The sequence below is a fragment of the Passer domesticus genome, chromosome 6, assembly GCF_036417665.1.
Source record: "Passer domesticus isolate bPasDom1 chromosome 6, bPasDom1.hap1, whole genome shotgun sequence".
NCBI lineage: Eukaryota > Metazoa > Chordata > Aves > Passeriformes > Passeridae > Passer > Passer domesticus.
Window position 1 is genome coordinate 17,804,501 of NC_087479.1, and position 17,971 is coordinate 17,822,471.

Below are 17,971 nucleotides of genomic sequence, written 5' to 3' on the forward strand. Positions count from 1 at the left end.
GAGAGAGAACCAATAACAAATCCGTTTAAGTACACCATTCCATTTTAACCTTTTAGAGACACATTTTGCTTTCTTAAGATTTCAATTATGTTGTACTGTGTTGTAGTATTGGAAGAAGAAAAATAATTTTTGCAGTACAGAAACAAGAATTAAGTTAATTTCATAAGTAAAGGACTTTATAAAAAGCTACTGTGTTTGAGAAAAGTTTCCTTTTTGAATAATAGCAGGAGCTCATTTCTTCAAGTTCCTACATTCTGTGTAGGAAAACTGCCTGTTTTCTTCTAAAGGAAAATTCTATACCTTAATTAGTTACTTAGTAGAGCATGTTCAACACTTTACAGTGCCTTGTAAGTAAAAATGAATCTTGTACACATGAAATTGCAGGCTTCAAGCATGTAATAGACGTATGGTATGGTCATTTTTCTAGCACTCCTCTCTATTACCATCTATAATATATAATGATGCATAAAGACCCAGCCATATCTTGCTTTCTCAGAAATAAGAAATAGAGTGATGAAAAAACAGGAAGGCTTCAGAGCCAAAACAAACATGATGAATGAAGTGAATTTGTTTAGAGAACAGCTTTCAGATTTAGAATTAGAGGTATTCTTACATTTTTGAGTTCTTGAAGTTACTATTTTGCATGGTGTAAATTAAGATATTTTTCCACATGACTTCTTCATTGTTTCAGCACTATGGGAAAGCCCCTTTAACTAGCAGTTTCCGGGTTATCCTGCCTGTGTTTTTATCACAAATGGGTAACTCTCCACTAGGCTGAGGAGTATATACTTGCATACCACTTTTCTGCCTGGAGGGTGCCTGATTCTGCTTCCTGTTTGGCTTGCTTCCAACTTTCTGTTTTACCTTTAGTCAATACAAAGACCAGATGCTGGAGAGTTCCTGTGAAAGTGTTGAAATAAGGTGAATGTTTGCATCATCTTCCACCTATTGGCTGATACACTCAAACTGCAATCACGTATTTGGACCAAGATAAAAAAACCCCAAAAAAACAAAAACCCAAAACAAAACAAAAATCTGTCTCAGAAGGGAGGATGTCTCCTTTTTTCTGAGAAGAAAACGTGGGTTTATCCCTGTTCCACTATGGGTAGGCCATATTCAACCCAGTGGGTAGAAACTTTCCCTTGTACCTATAGAATAAAGGGTACAAAGTTCAGCTCTGGGATATTATTTGCTTCCTCACATAAACTTCAACAGCAGTTGAAATGGGGGATCTCTGAGGAGCCAACAACAGCAAAGATGAGGCCAAGAACCGTGAATGTTGTGAGTGTTGACCAGGGCTTAAAGGGGGAAGCAGGAGCTCAGTATTGTGCCCTCAGGTAATCACTGTACATCTTATTGATGTGTCCTTACCAGAGCCCATCACACGTTCACGGATGCCTTTGTCTCTGTCCCTTTTATTAGAGTTGGTAGTTGGAACAAAGCAGGTAATATAGAGGTGGTGAGATAAAAAAATGAGGTGGGGCAATATGGAGAAAGTGCAGAAAACCATAAAGTTTGGGCACAAACTGAGGTTATAAGAAGGAAAAAGCAGAAGAAAAAAGGTTTTGTGAATACAAATGTGATGAACTTCAAAAGGAACTCTAAGCTCAAAAGGAGATGTAAGCTGCAGAGGAACATATTGACAATGTCATAGCTGTCTCTTTTAAGATGAGGTGTTCTCTTTAATGTAAATGAAAAGAAGGAAAATACAGCAAGAACTAACTATGGAGAGCAAGGAAAGTCTAATAAATGCAATTTCTAGGCAGGGAATCGGGCAGGAAAAGGGTGTGATGAACAGTTAGAATAGGAAATGTGGCAGATAGGAGAATTGAGACTTTGTTTCCAGTATGAATTGTTTAGAAATAGGAGGGGTTGCCTCTGTAAACTTGAATTTTCAGGCTTGGATTTTTCATACATTGTATCAGTTTTTTCCAGCAAGTAACTGCAGTTCTGTCCTCTAGCAGACACCTTTAGAAAAAGGTATCCATTTAAGCTAGTTCAAGGTTAATTTTACTCAATATAAGATTCGCCCAACTAATGTTTTACATATTGTTTATGGACTGCTCATCATAATTATGGCTGATGTATGGAGGAGAAAAATAAAAAGAGATACTCCTCTGATCTCAGGGGAGATGATTGTGTCGTGGAGGAATAGCGCAGAAGAATTCATTCTAGTACAAAATTACCTACATATTTCAGCTCAGATTAGTGTCCTCATGAGCAACTTGCTATTTGCATAGCTGACCTGCAGGTTAGACCTGCTCAGACAGTAGCATGTTTGTGCACTTCACATTACCAAAACACTTTCTAGGTTTTACAGTTATTAGTCAGCGTTCACATACTCACTTACCTTTTCCTCATCCCTGACTGGTTCCAAGTTTGTATAAATTTTTGCCTGGTTCACTCAATGTGGCGAGCCAATATTCCAAATTGCACACAATAATTGTTGATTTCACATGCACACAAACACACGGAGGTTTTCATATACTTGTGAGACTGGAGCACAGCCCCTCTTATGGGGTTTGCATTAGTTAAACTATAAATAGTTAATAAAATAAAATATATAGTTATATAGCATTAGTTAAACACTATAAATAGTCCTGAATTTATATTAATTTAAAGCTTGCTAATACAGTTATTATTAAGTGTATAATTTCTACTGACACCTTTGGAAGTTTTTAAGTCCAGACAGGCTGAAAGATCAGCCTTTAGTCTGCATTTTTTTGCTGTGTATCTCGCTAACAGCTGAAACTTTGCAAGGACATAAATGTATGTGCATAGGTCATTTGGTAAAGTACACAGGGATTAAACCTTGAAAATATTTCCAAGCTGCATGAAAACAAGACCAACAGAATTTTGGTAAGACATTTGCCTTAATTGGAAAGGCTTAAAATAAGTGATCATATGATTAAAAAAAGCAAGGATTGCCTGCTATTTGTTGTAACCCCTATTTCTGTAGTGCCCCTGTAGCCAGAGAAGCAGCTGTTCATTGCTGACATTCTCCCTGCCAGGCATTCCAACTCTCTGAGGTAATGGGCTACAAGCATACGGGCCTTCGCTTTAATTCTTTCAGCGTATCCTTCCGCATGGGTAGAGCGAGGGGAACGCCTCCAGGAAAAGAAATTAAATGCACACACACAGAGGCACACAGGGACGGCCGATTCGAAAATATTTCTGAGAAGGCAATTTGCGCTCATGCGGCACAGCGTCACATGAAAGAGGCCGCCTGAAGAGCCGGCTGGCACAGGTTTATTTTGTTGTAGTATTTTCTTCCACCCCCCCAGCTCTTCACCCAGTGGAATGATATCCAGAGCAAGTTTTTTGAGACAGGAAGTGAGGAATGTTTTCACTATGAGTGATCTGAGAAGAAGGTGGGTTAGCCGAGATAGCAGCTGTTTCGGACGGGAGGAACACAGTAAGTCAGTTCCCGAGGAATACAGATGAGATGGCTCCGGGAGAGGAAGCCTTGGAGTGCTGGGGTTTTTTTTCGGCTACACGTATGTGAAAGGAGACCCGGTGTCTTTGGATCGCTGTGCAAGGTAAGGGGAAAACAGCGGGCACAGTAAACACATAGCGGGTGATCGTCTCTGCTATGTACTGTAAGGCTGAAGAGTTTCAGTCACTTAGTTTTTGAAAGTAAATGGTTGAAATGGTTATGGGAGTGTGCTTCTGGAGGTGGGCTGAGTTTGAGATATGCACTTATTGCTGCTCTCTCAGTCCGAGAGTCATGTCAAAGATTAACTGGTAAAACAAGGAGAGGGTGGAGTGTTTTGATTACTTTTTTGGCTGCCCAAATATCTCTGAAATAAAAATAAATGTATTTCAGGAATGTGAATTAATAGGAAACCTTTTTCACCACGATGTATTGCAGTTTTATTTTGATTTATTGTCATTTATGCAAGCTATTTAAAAAAAAAATTGTTAAGTCAAATGCTAATAATTGAGGGAGGAGTAGGAGGTGAAGGTAAAGGAGAAAGATACCACAATGCTCAGTAATCACACATTAGTCATAGCCATGTTGCTGAAATTCCAATATAGCATTTTTGAAGCTACAGGTTGCTGTTGAAGTATAAAGATACAAAGTTTGGCCACTAAAGACATTGTTAGCTGTTGCACAAAAATTCCAGGCTTGGTAAATAAAAGCTTGTTATTGTAAAGGTCATCAGTTGGATTTGTAACTCCTGGCAGTAGGTAGCCATGAGTTTTTTGCTAAAGTGCCTTAAAACACTGAATTTAAAGTAATACAGCAGGCAAATTTGAAAGCACCCAGGACTGCAGAATGCACAGCTGCTAAATAAAACCAGCACAGCTATGTTTGCAAGAACTACACATGGCTAGCAGAAGAAGATACTGAATGATACCCTGGTGTTATTCAGCAAACTTGTCTTAATTCTACAATATTTATTATATGTTAGGGATCTTTTTTTAGTTGTTTTTTTGTGATGTGGTCTGGAAGTTAATTACTTGAGTTTTTCTTGTTATAAATGGGTTTCAGAAGTCTTGAAGATTATGTCAGGCATACAAAAATGAAATAATTTAGGGTAAATGCTCAGTGGAGCATTCAATATAAACAACAGATCATAACCTGGAGAATGTTCCTGGCTGGCACATTCTGTAACTTCTGCTCTAAACTTCCTTCCTATGTTTACATTGCTACCTGTTTGCATAGTGAAATCATAGTGAAATAACTGAAAGTCTGAGGCTGCCTCATGTCGGCATTAGATGGTTCGGAAATTTCACCTGTCAGGTTAGCCTCTGGTTAGTGATTTTTTTTTTCCCCCATGCTCTTAGAATACTTTTCTAACCCTTGATATGGACATAAAAGATTGAAAGTCTTTCACACTCAGTGGTACTCCACAAAACCTGAGATTAAAACATTTCTGCATTTCTGACTGTAGCTTTCAGAGAGGAGTAAATTGTTTTCTCTCATTGCTGTAGCACCAAAGAAGACATCTAACTGTGCAAAGAATGTATTGGAAAATAGACCTCGGGGACAGGAGCTAAGGTCAGCCAGCTAAAAGTTACTCTGTCAGGAATAAACCCAGTGCAAGATTCTGCTGGCAGTAGCCAGGGGAGTAAGAGCTTCTGTCTGTAGAGCATTCCCTGCATGCTGTTCAAGCAGGGCTGGATTTGGAGGATCAAAGTACAGAGGGAGTAATAACGTGAGGATTCCCTCTATATCCCTAAATTTTCAGGGAAACCTGTTGCTATCTGTTGTTACTTATTCTACAGCTACACCCAAACTAAATTTGTTGGTGTTTGGGTGAGGATTGTTTTCTCATTTAGCTAAGATTTTAAGTGGTATCTGTTGAGGATAGTGATTGTGTAGAACTGCTTCAAGATTATCAAAAACGAGGTCATAAAATATGCTTCTGGTCATTCTTTGGAGTAGGGTTGCAAAGATGTCATTGAGAAAAAATGCTGTGCTGCCTGCTTTTTCTCCCCATTGTAGGCCTTTAATGCCTTTCCACCTTCCTTTCTTCTTTGTGGTGCTGCTGACTGGGAAGTAGGGAGTCTGATACGGGGTTTTTAGCCTAAGGAGTTTGTGGTTATGTTGGATAAATTTCTAGGTGGGTATATCAATGTCCGAGGAGAATGTGGTATCTATGTGTTTACAGCTACACCTTTGAGTGTAAAAGCAGGTGTGCTGGGAATACTACTTCATCCCGTTCCTCCATTCCAAAGAAACTCGCACCCTCACGTTCCTCCTGTCTGATCATCCTAAGAGTCCTCAGAAATCAAATTGTGCCTTTTCATATATGCTACCAATACATGCCAGCCTGGAGAAAAAGACTCAAGATTGTTTTCTTTCCCCTTCCGTCGGGGCGGCCCTGCCGCTAGAGGTGCAGGGGCAGAGCTCCAGCCCGCGGCAGCGGCAGCAGCGCGGCGGGGCCCGGGCGCGGCTCCGGCCTCGCTCCGCCGCCCGGCCCGGCCCGGCCCGGCCCAGGGCACAGCAGCCTCGCCGAGGGAATGGCTTCCCTGACCCAGGGCAGCGGTGTGCAACATGGGGATCTCTGAGGAGCCTTCCAGCCCGGAGCTTTCCGTGACTCTATGATGAATTTCACAGACTGGGGTGCGTGCGCTAAGAAAACACTTGGAAAAGGAGGAAGGCAAAGCATGGGATAGAGTTGACAGGAGAGGAGGCGTGAAGGTGTTTGCAAAAAGTGGGGAGATGGGTGGCTACCTGTAGTCTGGGTAAGAGTATGTTTTTCAAGCAAAAATTAGAAAATAAAAGGTTCTCAGAATTCACATACTCTCTTGGTGAGGCAAAGCATAACCTGAAGCATCATACAGCAGCTTAGCATAAGGAATAATGGTGCGACTTGCTGTGATGCATGGAAGATTAAAGGAATTGCACTTTAATTGCCTGGTAGGAAATGGCTAAGGTGCGAGTTTTAAGGCCTCCCATGCCTTTCTTTTTTCCCTTTTATCATTTATGGGGCTTGGTTTTGTGTTTAGTTCAACAGCAGATAGTGGCTGAGGCTGCACAACACTCTGAAAAACAAGCCTGGCTGCTGGATTTGCTCTTAAAGAAAACGTCTTTGTTCAGTATTACAAATACCTTAGGCAACTCAGATTTCATAAACATATTTCATTTAAATACCGATTCAGTTTATAAATACTTATTTTAAGACACTACAGTCACACATGATTAAGATTCATTATTCACTTGTGTGTTTAAAAAAAGGAGATCAACTTGCCAAAACCCAATGTGATTTGTGGAAAAACCAGAAACTCTGGTACTTATTTCATTATTTGAATACATAACAGCCCTGTATTTTGGAAAGGTAGACTGATTATTTAGATTTAGAAAAAAATATATGTTATTTTTCCCGTGTTACCATTCCCTTTTCGGTCAAAGTATTTCTGATTCTTGTATTTCTTCTCTTTCATTCCCTACTAGGACTCCAGTGGATGTTTCTTCTCCTTATCCGTTGGTGGAAAACTTGCTTGGCTTTAATGGAGACTGCTGCTGCTGGTTGATCTCTGGAGACTTTACAGCTCCTTACCTTTTAAGAGGAGGTGTCTTCTCGTTGCCTCTCAAGGTCTCAGTGGTAGTAGCTCTTTATCGCTAACCATCTCTGGGGGAAAAAGAAGATGCCTCTACCTTTTGGGTTAAAATTGAAACGAACTCGACGTTACACAGTATCCAGCAAGAGTTGCTTGGTGGCTCGTATCCAGCTTCTCAACAATGAATTTGTGGAGTTCACACTGTCAGTGGAAAGCACGGGCCAGGAAAGTCTGGAAGCGGTGGCTCAGAGGCTTGAATTGCGGGAGGTGAGTTGTCAAGTGAAGATGTAACTTCAGTTTTTGGTACTAGATAACCTATGTGGTAACTCCTTGCCATGTAGGGTGATCACCTACTGGAGCAGCTATCATGTCTTCCCATTGTTTAGTCACCTTCTGGTCTTTATGGGGACTTGGATTGCTCCTAAGCAGTTGCTGAAGTAATTACAGAGTTTAGGGAATGTCCAAGGGGAGGAAATGTATCAGTGAATAAAAACTTAGAATGCAGCAAAAACAAAGCAACTGTTTTTTAAGCATGGCATTGTTGAAAATTATACTTTAAAAAACCCGACAAAGGAAGAAAATAATTTCTACCTAAGCAACATGGTTAAAAACTACAGCAAGACTTGAGTCATAAGACAGCATTTTATTTGTGTGCATGTAATTCTTTTTTCTGATGGATTAGTGCTGTAAAAAGAATCAAAAGCACAAAACGTGATAAGTGTACCAGTTACCAACTGTTTGTCTTGCTTGTTTAAATACCACAAATATATTTGCAGACACTGTCTTGGAGCTCATACATAGTCATATAGATTGAGTGCTGGCCTTATGGCGAGACTTGGTTTGTGCTGGTTGAATATGTAAATATCTGTTCAACTGCTTTCCCCCCAAAATCTCCTTACTTGGTATTTTGAAGGATTCTTTTGGAACTGAAGTTTATTCTTTCACACATTTAATGATTATTTCTACATCTTCTGTGTTGAGTGAATTCCTTCTGAAATGCTAAGCGTTGAAACGTTAATAGAAATCTACATAGATGACCAACATATGAACCAATGTAATAATTTCATAAAATTGTTGAGCACAGGTGGTTTAAATGCAGTATTTAAATGCTCTCAATCCTAGGTGAACTGACATTTCCCCCTAGAGTCTGAAAGGTTTAGTTTAGTTGATTTTGGAGTCATTGAACTATGAAAGCATGTGCACTTCTAGGGGGCAGGAGAGATAAAACTAGTGATACAAGTTTAGGGTTGCTAATATTGTTCTGAAAAATACCCTTTTGTTCTATTATGTGGTCTGCCATAGAATGACCTTTTGATTATGGAATTGAAATACAGGATGAAAACTCTGCACTTAGGTAACCAAAATATGGGTAATTGTGAAAATAGTTAGTAATAAATATTTGCATTTATAGCTATGATATTTTGAAATATTATCTTTTTATTGTCAAGCAATGGCAACTGTTGATAACTTTGCTCAAATATTGAGCAAATATATTTAGAACTCAATCCTGCAAACATTTATTACTTTAGAAACTTGTATTACTGTAGGATTCCTCAGTGGGAAATGTTATATATAGTAATTTGTTTTCCAAAATGCTTTTTATTCTTTCTGTTTAAAGAATAATAAAAAATGAAATAGACATGAAGCCATTAATCTGTAATGGTTTGTTTATTGTGGTTGTTTTCAATTGCAATATGCATTCTTGTAGAGTCTCCAAGTATTTTTTTAGTGTACAGTTATTTTGGAAAACGCAATTCTTTGCAAGGGTATGCCTTCTTTTTTTAATCTTTCTCCTTCTAACAGAAGGAGAATCTAGCTATGGTTGTAGCCTTAGTGTTTACTTAGAACACATGGGATATCATATATTTAGAATTCAATTTTTGTTGTGTGAATGGAGTTTGTCAATTTTATCTATCTACTTTCAGATGTAACTTCTTAGTCACAGAAAGTATAGAATTTTTACTGTTTGCAAAATGCAAAGGCTTTGTCTTCCTGAATGATGACTGCTAGCTTCTATTGAGCCAGTCACAGAGTGCTAGAAATGCAGTTTTTTCAACTATTCTTCATTATCTTGTTCTTTGGAACCACTCGTAAATATCTTTAATAACAAACAAAAAAAGAGAGCAAGAGATGCAATTCCCTCAATTAAGGGCCATATATCAGAATAAGGGAGTTGACAGTACACTATTGAACTCTGAGCAGATTCCTTCAGTCATGCATTCTTGCATGGATTATTTTGGCAGGAAAATGTGTTGCAATAAAAGGGAATGGAAAATAGGGATATAAATTACTTTCCAGAGCTTACATTCAGAAAAAGTTGTTCTGCCTTTAAATAGTCAGATTTGCCAAGCAGATACTGGATCACTCCCGACAGCTTAGTAGAAAGTTTTCAGAAAGAAAAATGTGTTCAGCACTTTCATTAAATATGCAAAAACAACTTTAGTCTTTGATACAGTAAAATACAAAGTATTTCTGTAAAAAGTTGCCTATTTTTAGTTCACTGAGCAGCCTTAAAGCATGAAGTTGAATTCTAAGTGTTCAACATGAAAGTATGACTGTTTACTTAAATACTGAGACTGGGGACCATTCTCACATCCAAGGTATCAGTTTCAGATTACTGTATATGGCCTACACAGCTAGGACAAGCAGTTCCCAAGCATCTTCAAAACAGTTTACTGCAGGAGGCATTAGGGGAATCTCTACCATTTTTTACACATTCAGTGGTAACATTTGCAAGTACCTCTTTCTCTCTGGTGTAGTTTGGAATTACTGAATTTGGATAGTTGAACTGAACTATTTTTAATGGTGTCCCATCTTTTAGGATATTTGTTTTAACAGATCTTTATGTAAATGAGTAACCTTCAAATTTTGCATTGCTTGGCTAAACACTATTTTTCTTTTGATTTTCCAATTAATACTTCTCAATTTCCAAGTTGCATACTAGTATGGACACATAGTTAGCATTTAAGAAGATTTACAATTTTATTTTTTTATGGAATGGTAAACTTTATAGAAAAGTTAAATGAATTCATTAAACTGAGTATTTTCTGGTAGTCCTAGAATGTGACTCATCAGGAATGAGTATGTAATCCAGCTCTCTTAAACTGAGGAACTGGGGAAAGAAGCCAAAGGGAATAGTGAACAAAAGTTACTTACCTTTGTAGCACAGTCTGTCTTTTATCCCATGAGAGAACTATAACCAAACGTGATTTATGCTAAAAGGTGTTACAGAAAACCATTCTGGAATCACAAGTTTTGAAAAACTGCTGAGAGCTCTGCTGGTTAACTGCCTTAGAAAGGATATACAACAGTGATAATCTTGAATCTAAGGCATGAGCATGTAAATGAAATCCTTGAAAATATAGAGATTTTTAAAAACACTGTAACTACAATGTATATTAGTACATTAGCTAGCTAGGTTTGGCAGATGTTTTAACGGGTGTCTTTCTCTTGTTGGTTTCTTGTTGTTTTCTAAACAACACAGCACTTCTAAACCATAGAGAAGGGGCAAATTCTGCTACTGTGTACAAGCAGAGTCTGACTTAACTGCAGATAGGTGGTAGAGTACAAGAATAAGAACCAATGGCAGGGAACTGCTGTGGAGTGTATGTATTGTACATATGGAAGTTCCTGTGTTTGTTTTGGACATGCAGAGGAAAAGGAACCAAGGTTATCTGGATCCTGAATAACTTCAAAGTTCTGAAACAGTGCTTCGGAAATGCTTGAACTATGCTGTAAAACTTTGCTCTGAATTCTAAAACATCAGCTCTCTTTTGGAGAAAACACAAAAAAATACCTTTAATTCATTGTGGTGGTTTCTTAAATGTGTTTTGCATGTGAAAAGAGTGTTTTTAAAATCAGATCAAGTGTAACCATAAATATTCTTATGTGTGTATGTGTCAGTAACCATATTGACTGACAAATAAGAATTGGGCCATGTCATGAGAGAGGGATCATGAACATAATTATGTTTATGTCTTGTATCAAAATCTGAAAACATTTTACCTGATGCTTGTAGAAATAAGAGGAGAAGCAGTGCTTGCAGTTGAACTTCTGTGGTTGCCTCAACCAAATTTTCCTTATAATTAGTAGAGGAGATATTGACTTGGAGGAATGTATATAAGAATGCCAGTCTTCCATGTGTAATCTGATTGGTTTAAAAGATGCTGCTTCTTTAAAAAGCAAATTTGAACCCATCTAAAATAAATATTAATTATAAGAGTGTGATAATTGTAATTTAGGAACCAAGGTAAATTGAAGGACAGAGTAGTTAGGCAAAAATCAGTAACTGCCTTAGTTCAATTACTTAGTTCAAGTCCTTCCTCTGAAGAAAAAGAGATATATATTCTGGTAAAGGGTTTGTACTCAGTCTTATACTGAGCAGCACAAAAGGAAGGTTTTTCCATGAAAACAATAGTAGCAGTTAGGAAGCCCTGCCCCTAATTTCTTTTGCATTTTTATAAAGTTAAGTCAGAATTTGAATATACGACTTAACTGCATTTTGTTTACCATCATGTCAGTGAATTATTGTACAGTTTTATACCAATTTTGACAGAAGAGGTTTTTTTTTACTTCTGAAGCAAAGGAATTAGCTTATTGTTTAGTATTTTTAGACTTCGAATTTTTCCCTTTAGTAAAGCAATCAGAACTTAAGCCTCTGATGTATGGGAACATGATACTTCTTCTAATGTCAGTGATGTGTAAGGTGAAGTCAAAAGCAGTTATGTGAGTTCATCCTTCTCAGAGCCTTGAACAGTGGTGGGAAAAAAATAATATGATTTTTTTTTCAAAAAAAGCATATTTCTGCATTTCTGGGTCATGTTGATAGCTGACCTATCTCTGCCAGAGGTTAAAATATATCTTGGACATCGTGTTTTCTGTGCAATATGAAGGTATGGCTCTTTAGTTTGTAAATTAGTCAGCTTACCTTTGTAAAATGTCCTGATGAGTAGAATCTTCCTTGCCTGTTAGAAGATTGTTTATTCAAGATGTTTGAAGGGTCTGAAACACAATATATTGTGATTTGCACAGTGTTTCATTTGAATAAATTAGAATACATCAGATCACCTTGCAACATATTGATTTGCTTATTTATTTTTTATCCCTTCTGTTTTGTTTTAAACTATAGTTGGAAATTACTTTGTTTAAATAGCATTTGTGAAATCCATATTGGAGTAGTTAGGAGAAAATAATTGTGTGAGTGTTGGGAAAAAAATGTTTCCATTATGAAAGAACTAAGATTTAAGAATAAATTGTCTCTTTGTTCATATAGCTGCTCTGCTAAATATTCTCTCTTGCAGCTACAATTGAAGAGCTTGTCAGTGCTAGAACAACAAAAAAAGTATAGGCAAAAGTACCCTACAGTAAATAGCTTTAATATGGGGGGAAAGGGAGGGATTTTTGCCAGTGATCCTCCTATTTCTGCAAGAAGAATTGATCATGGTAATAAATAGAGAAGTGCAACTTTCTACTTGGTGGCTGGTGCACGGTGGGAGTCACAGAGGTTTTTTTCTCCACCACTTTCAGGAAGTCTTGGATGTTGTACACAGGCCAGTCCAGGCTGCTCCAAGTCCTTTCTCAGGTAGAGATTGGGAAGTTTTGTGAGGGAGGTTGTCTGTTTTGATGAGAATGGAGTTTCTGGAGAATTCTCAAGGTCTGTTGTCTCCCTCTGTATCTCTTAACACTGGGTGTAAGGAAAAACTTTCATCATCTGGTATCTACCAGTACAAGATTATTGACCCAGTTCTGCTGCAAGTGGTTTATTTCAACTGTGCTATCCTGAGAGCTGGAGCTGTTCTGTATCCAAGCATATAATAAAGCTGGATTGGTGGAGCCCTTGGGCTAACTGGGATTTTATGAGTTTGACTGCAGTGCTTGTCCTTCAGTAAGAGAAGGTGTTTTCAGCATTCTGATCAGGGAAGTCTTACAGTTTGTTTTATTTGTGTGTATCATTGTAAAAGAGGAAAAGCCTGAAAATACATTTTGACTGCATTCTTCTGCTATTGTTTTCTCTTTTCTGATTTTTTGCCTCAGATCTTAGCATGGGGATTCCTTAGGTACACTTGAGGCAGGTAGCCAAATGCATTAATTAGAAGGCACTGTATTAACCATTAGAAAACAATTCTCCTTTCCAGCCTATTTGTAAACTATGACATATTTTGTAAGATTCATAGTACAGGATAAGCAAATTAAGTGGAAAATATATATTAAGTATATAAGGTTGAAGTAAATTTTGAACACTGCTATGCCTCAGGGGACCTCCGAGGGTTGCGTGGTCCTACCCTCTGCTCAGGAGAATCAGGTGCTTCAGGACTTGCCTGGGTTTACCACCCAGGTGCCTTCAAGGATAGAGATTTGACACCTCTTTGGGCTATTTGTTCCAGTGTTTGGCTAGTCTTGTTGTGAAATTTTTTTCCTGATCTAATTGGAATTTCCCACATTGCAGTTTGTCCCCAGTGCTTCTCATAGTTGCTGTTATTACTTCCAAGAAGACTCTGGCTTTATCTTCTCTGTCTGTGTCCTGCTCTTAGACAATTGAAGTCCACAGTAAGATTTTACCTTGTCTCTTCTCAGGCTGATCAGCCTCACTTCTCTGATTCTACTGTACTTCATGCCAGAAGATCTCATACCGTCACCTGCAGTAATGTAGTTTTGTGGCACTCATAGCTGGTGAAACTCCTCTGCTCAGCTTAGGAAGTCTCAGTGACTTCAGTGATGAAGTCACTCCCTCCAGCTTGTGGGGCTGTAAATACTGTGTGGGACTTTTGCTACTTTTGTGTTCTTGATAGCTCTTGAAATTTTAGGCAAAAATATTTACTGTCTCTAGTGTCAGAAAGCAAGTAGGTAGAAATTAACTGTGCCAAAATTATATGTTCTTTTTATTTCTATTTGATTTTCTTCAGAGGGGTTGGGTCGTGAATAAGTCACTAAAATAAACGAACCTCAAAGTAGTGTTAATCTTAACAGCTTAACATATTTTAAGAATTATGTCATGACATTCTTTTTAGCACTGGATGTTGTCCTGAGCTGCTAATAATAAAATGTTTTAGCAATGAATAAAAGTGGGTTCTATTTTAATCAGTGCGAATATTCCAGGGTGCATAAGCTCCTCTGAAAACTCACAGGATCAAATTCTGCCCTTGAAGTGAAGTGAAAGGTTTGCATAGAAGTCAGAAGACCAGCTTTGGTCTGTAGTAATTTGCATGGCTTGTTTAAAGATATGCTAGATTCCAGAGGATATTTTAAAATGTGGAAACATTTTTCTTAGTCTGTTATGCCAGTAACTGCTCAGTTCAGTGTGTAGGCAAGTGGTCAATGTTTCCAAGAAACAGATCTACTCAAGTGATCATCATGCCTTAAAAATAGTCTATACATTCAGTTTAAATTCAGGGTGTAGAACCAGGAATATTTTTACATCAGAGAGTTTGAAAGAGTGGCAATGTTTCTTCTCCTCACCTTTGTTATACATCTGTGCTTCTATGAGGTTTATGTACACCAAGGCTGCAAGTGAGTTTATTCAAACAATTACTGTATTTTTGGGGTGTATTTTTAGTTGGTTTACAACTGTGTTTGTGTGATATCATCTACAGAAGTCTTTCAGCTTGTAGCTCCTACCCTTTGCTTTCAGCCTCTGCCATGGCCATTGCCCTTGTCCAGAATGTTGTGGTTCCACATTTTAGTGCTCAGCCCGAGGCTGATGAGGTTGTCTTGTCAGAGGTGTGGGCTGGTCAGAGCAGAATGTCAGCATCATGGTCTGACTTTGGCTCCTGTGACTGTGTGCATGCTGCTAACAGTCTTGTGATGAGAGAGAAACACACCTTTTTACACACATTCCTTTCCTTACTCAGTCTGCAGGAGGGATTAAGGAGGAGTCAGTCATTCAGTACATTTTATCCTTTTTTGCATGTGATATTGCAGTGAACATGATGTTTCTTTTGTAATGGTGTTTCTGTAGTACTGCTGTTGGGTTTTTTTCTCCTGGAAGATACTCTCTTCATGATATCCTTGTAGGGTGGTGGTGGTCACCCAATGATTGGGGGATTGAAGAATAGAAATAAAATATCGTTTAAGGTATCAGCTAACTTTGTGTGCCTGGGCTGAGAAATGACACATGTGTTGTTTATGTTATTTATATTCAGAGCCATATTTCTTTTTTCCTCTTGAAACTCAAAGTATTTATGGCTTCCTAAATTTGACTCTGGCTTTCAGGCTTTAGAAGTGATGAGCACACAGCATCCACCTGGGGAAAATTTGGTTTGTAGAATTTGCTTTACAGAGAACTCTCTTTCTGATTTGGGAATAGTCTGGTTTTCTATTGTGATTTTTAAACTTTCCCATTCTGCAGTTGCTCTATATAGCTTCCTCTATACAGAAGAAACCTGCTTTTTTCTTCTGGAAGAGTTCTAATTTAATTGATTTTCTGTATTATAGCTGTCTTTTTATCAGAGGGCCGGAGTTGTTTTAGAGTTTATAGAAAGCATCTCAAGGTTAAATAGGCAGATTTTGTCTGATTTTTTTATCTTATTAATACTAATTTTGCAATTACATGGTAGCTAGCATTAATTTTAACTTCAAGGATTTTCTTTAAACCTTGGAGTAAAAAAGCCCCCAGACACCAAACCTGCCAACAATCACTTGAAACTGTGTTTATGCCAATTTAGAGAAGAGCTGGCTCTAATTTCCTGTTTGTGCTAATATCCCAGACAAAATGGTTTTATGAAATAGTTTTATTAATTTAGTGCTATTGAATTTTGTGCCTCAAATTACTTGATGGTCTGTGCTGATATGGAGCACTGATTCAGTCCCATGAAGTTTGAGGTGGGGTGTATGTGCCTGTGCTGTGGTTGTTGCATACACAGTCAGCCTGTCAGGAAAATCTGGAATCCCATGAGTGGACTCTTCATCCTGTTTAGACTGGAAACTAGGATGTGTGTACAAGAATTTTCAGATGTGTATATGGGTGAGTTTTTGCAGGAATGTACTGAAGTGGCCTTTTTCTACTAAGAGCTGTAGCTCCCCAATGAATTTTAAATCTGTTCTCCACAATATCAAAATGCTAGAGCTTTTGAGAAAACAGCAGTAAATACTTTTTTTACTAGGGAGACAATTTTTCCATGACTAATTCACAGAAATTATTGATTTAGAGAAATCATGATAAATATTCACTCTGCTTTATAAAACTCCATCCTTAAAAGCTTTATTTTGTCTAACTTAAAAATGTCTGAAAGTATGGAAGGAAAAATATTGTATTAAAGCTGTTGGCATTTCTACAGCCTCTAAATGCATTAAAGTTTATTTAGCAAGGAGTTGGAGAATTTTCATGTAAATACCTATATACTTACCTTATAGAATTACCTAAAAATTGGTAATTCTTAACATTCACTTATCTCTCACCTTTGGTTAAAACACTTCTAATTACGATATCTAGTTTTGCTATGATAATATATTCCAGTCCATATATGTTTGCTGGTCCAGAACTGAACAAAGTAAGTACTGTGGAAGCAGATTTTAGTCAGTTTAAACATAGCAGAGAAATTTAAATTTTTGCAGGTGACTCTGCAGTATGGATTTAAAACTATACTGTGGAGCAAGAGAAAAATACTCTGATCCAGACTCCTTCTGGGAGAGGATCTAATAAAAATGAGATTGTGTTGCTCAAGATGCTGTCCAGTGGGATTGTGACCTTCCAGGGATGCCATCCCTCAGCCTCTCTGGGTGGTTTGTTCCAGTTCACGCTGTATGTTGTGTTTGGGCTTGCTCAGGAGTTGCCCACTCGGGCAAGATCTCTTTCTGCTGTATCTGCTCTTTTTCCTGCTCGTGCAGTGAGCCATGCACATGCTTTAATGAGCTCAGCTTTGGCTGGGCAGCTGTCCTGTGCTCGTTTGTTCTTCAGCATCCCCTGTGAGCCTGCCTACCAGGTCCCCAGAGGAGTCTTGCTTTGCCCTGCTGCTGTCCCATGTCATTTTCCATTTGCCTTCCCCACTTCCCTTAGATTTCCTGTCTCACATGGATGCCTACTGCTAGTATCTGTGAATGGCCACAACAGAGTTATGAGTTATGAACTGTTTCCAAATAAAGAGTAGTTCTGCTTCAGTTTTAGGTGGGGGTCCTTATGTGCCTGAGTTGGTTATCTGGGTATAATGTCTGCTTTTTATGCTAAATATCTCTACAGTTCCCTGAAGTCTTCAATAACCCATAGCTTTACTCAGTATTTTAAAACATTTATTTCTAAGACTTTCATACAATATATTTTATCTAATATCACAGTATTAACTTTTTTTCCTCATTGAAATACCTCTTTTGCAGATTACATATTTCAGTCTCTGGTATTATAATAAGCAGAATCAGCGCAGATGGGTAGATTTGGACAAACCACTGAAAAAGCAGCTGGACAAATATGCCTTGGAGCCAACTGTGTATTTTGGAGTAGTGTTCTATGTGCCTACTGTTTCTCAGCTTCAGCAGGAGATTACCAGGTAAACCTCATAGTATAAACTTCTATGTGTTTATAAATTTGCTGTCAGCATTCTGAAATATATACTTTATTCAAAAGCTGTCTGCTTTCCACTCCCCTACCTTTATAGAAGGTAGGGGAATTTTAGGCAGAATTTATGTTCAAACTGTATGCTAATTTATCTTTGGAATAATTAAAGTATGTGATAAATTAAGCAAGCAACTAACTTTTTTGTGATCTTAGGAATCTGCTCAAACCTGTTTTAAGTAACAAGCATACCTGTATGGTCAGACTTTTAATTGTTTTAGTTCCGTCACTGACTTTTGAATTTGTTTTGAATTTGCTTGACTTTTAAATTTGTTTGGTTTTGTTTTTTGTTTTGAAGATCCATATGTTGCTTTCATGGACATCTATCCTGCAGAAAGCACTTGCAGATTTCATTAAGCTGTGCTTTCTTTGTTTTGCTTTCAGTACTTTCTGTTCTTTTAGTACAGTACATTGGCAAGC

General features: G+C 37.9%; 1 protein-coding gene across 3 annotated transcripts in view; it reads left to right on the plus strand.

Annotated features, from left to right (window-relative positions):
* The first annotated feature begins 3,081 nt into the window (after positions 1–3,081).
* The window catches only part of PTPN21 (protein tyrosine phosphatase non-receptor type 21), a 44,332-nt gene continuing 29,442 nt past the window's right edge, over positions 3,082–17,971 (plus strand). For 2 of the 3 annotated variants that reach the window (XM_064423642.1, XM_064423644.1), the window contains exons 1-3: positions 3,082–3,539; positions 6,905–7,278; positions 17,317–17,486. In XM_064423642.1, the coding sequence (XP_064279712.1) occupies positions 7,099–7,278; positions 17,317–17,486 (350 nt within the window). In that variant the 5' untranslated portion in view covers positions 3,082–3,539; positions 6,905–7,098. Of the gene's footprint in view, positions 3,540–5,991; positions 6,074–6,904; positions 7,279–17,316; positions 17,487–17,971 lie in introns of those variants that run through there. The other variant, XM_064423643.1, reaches the window with a different exon arrangement.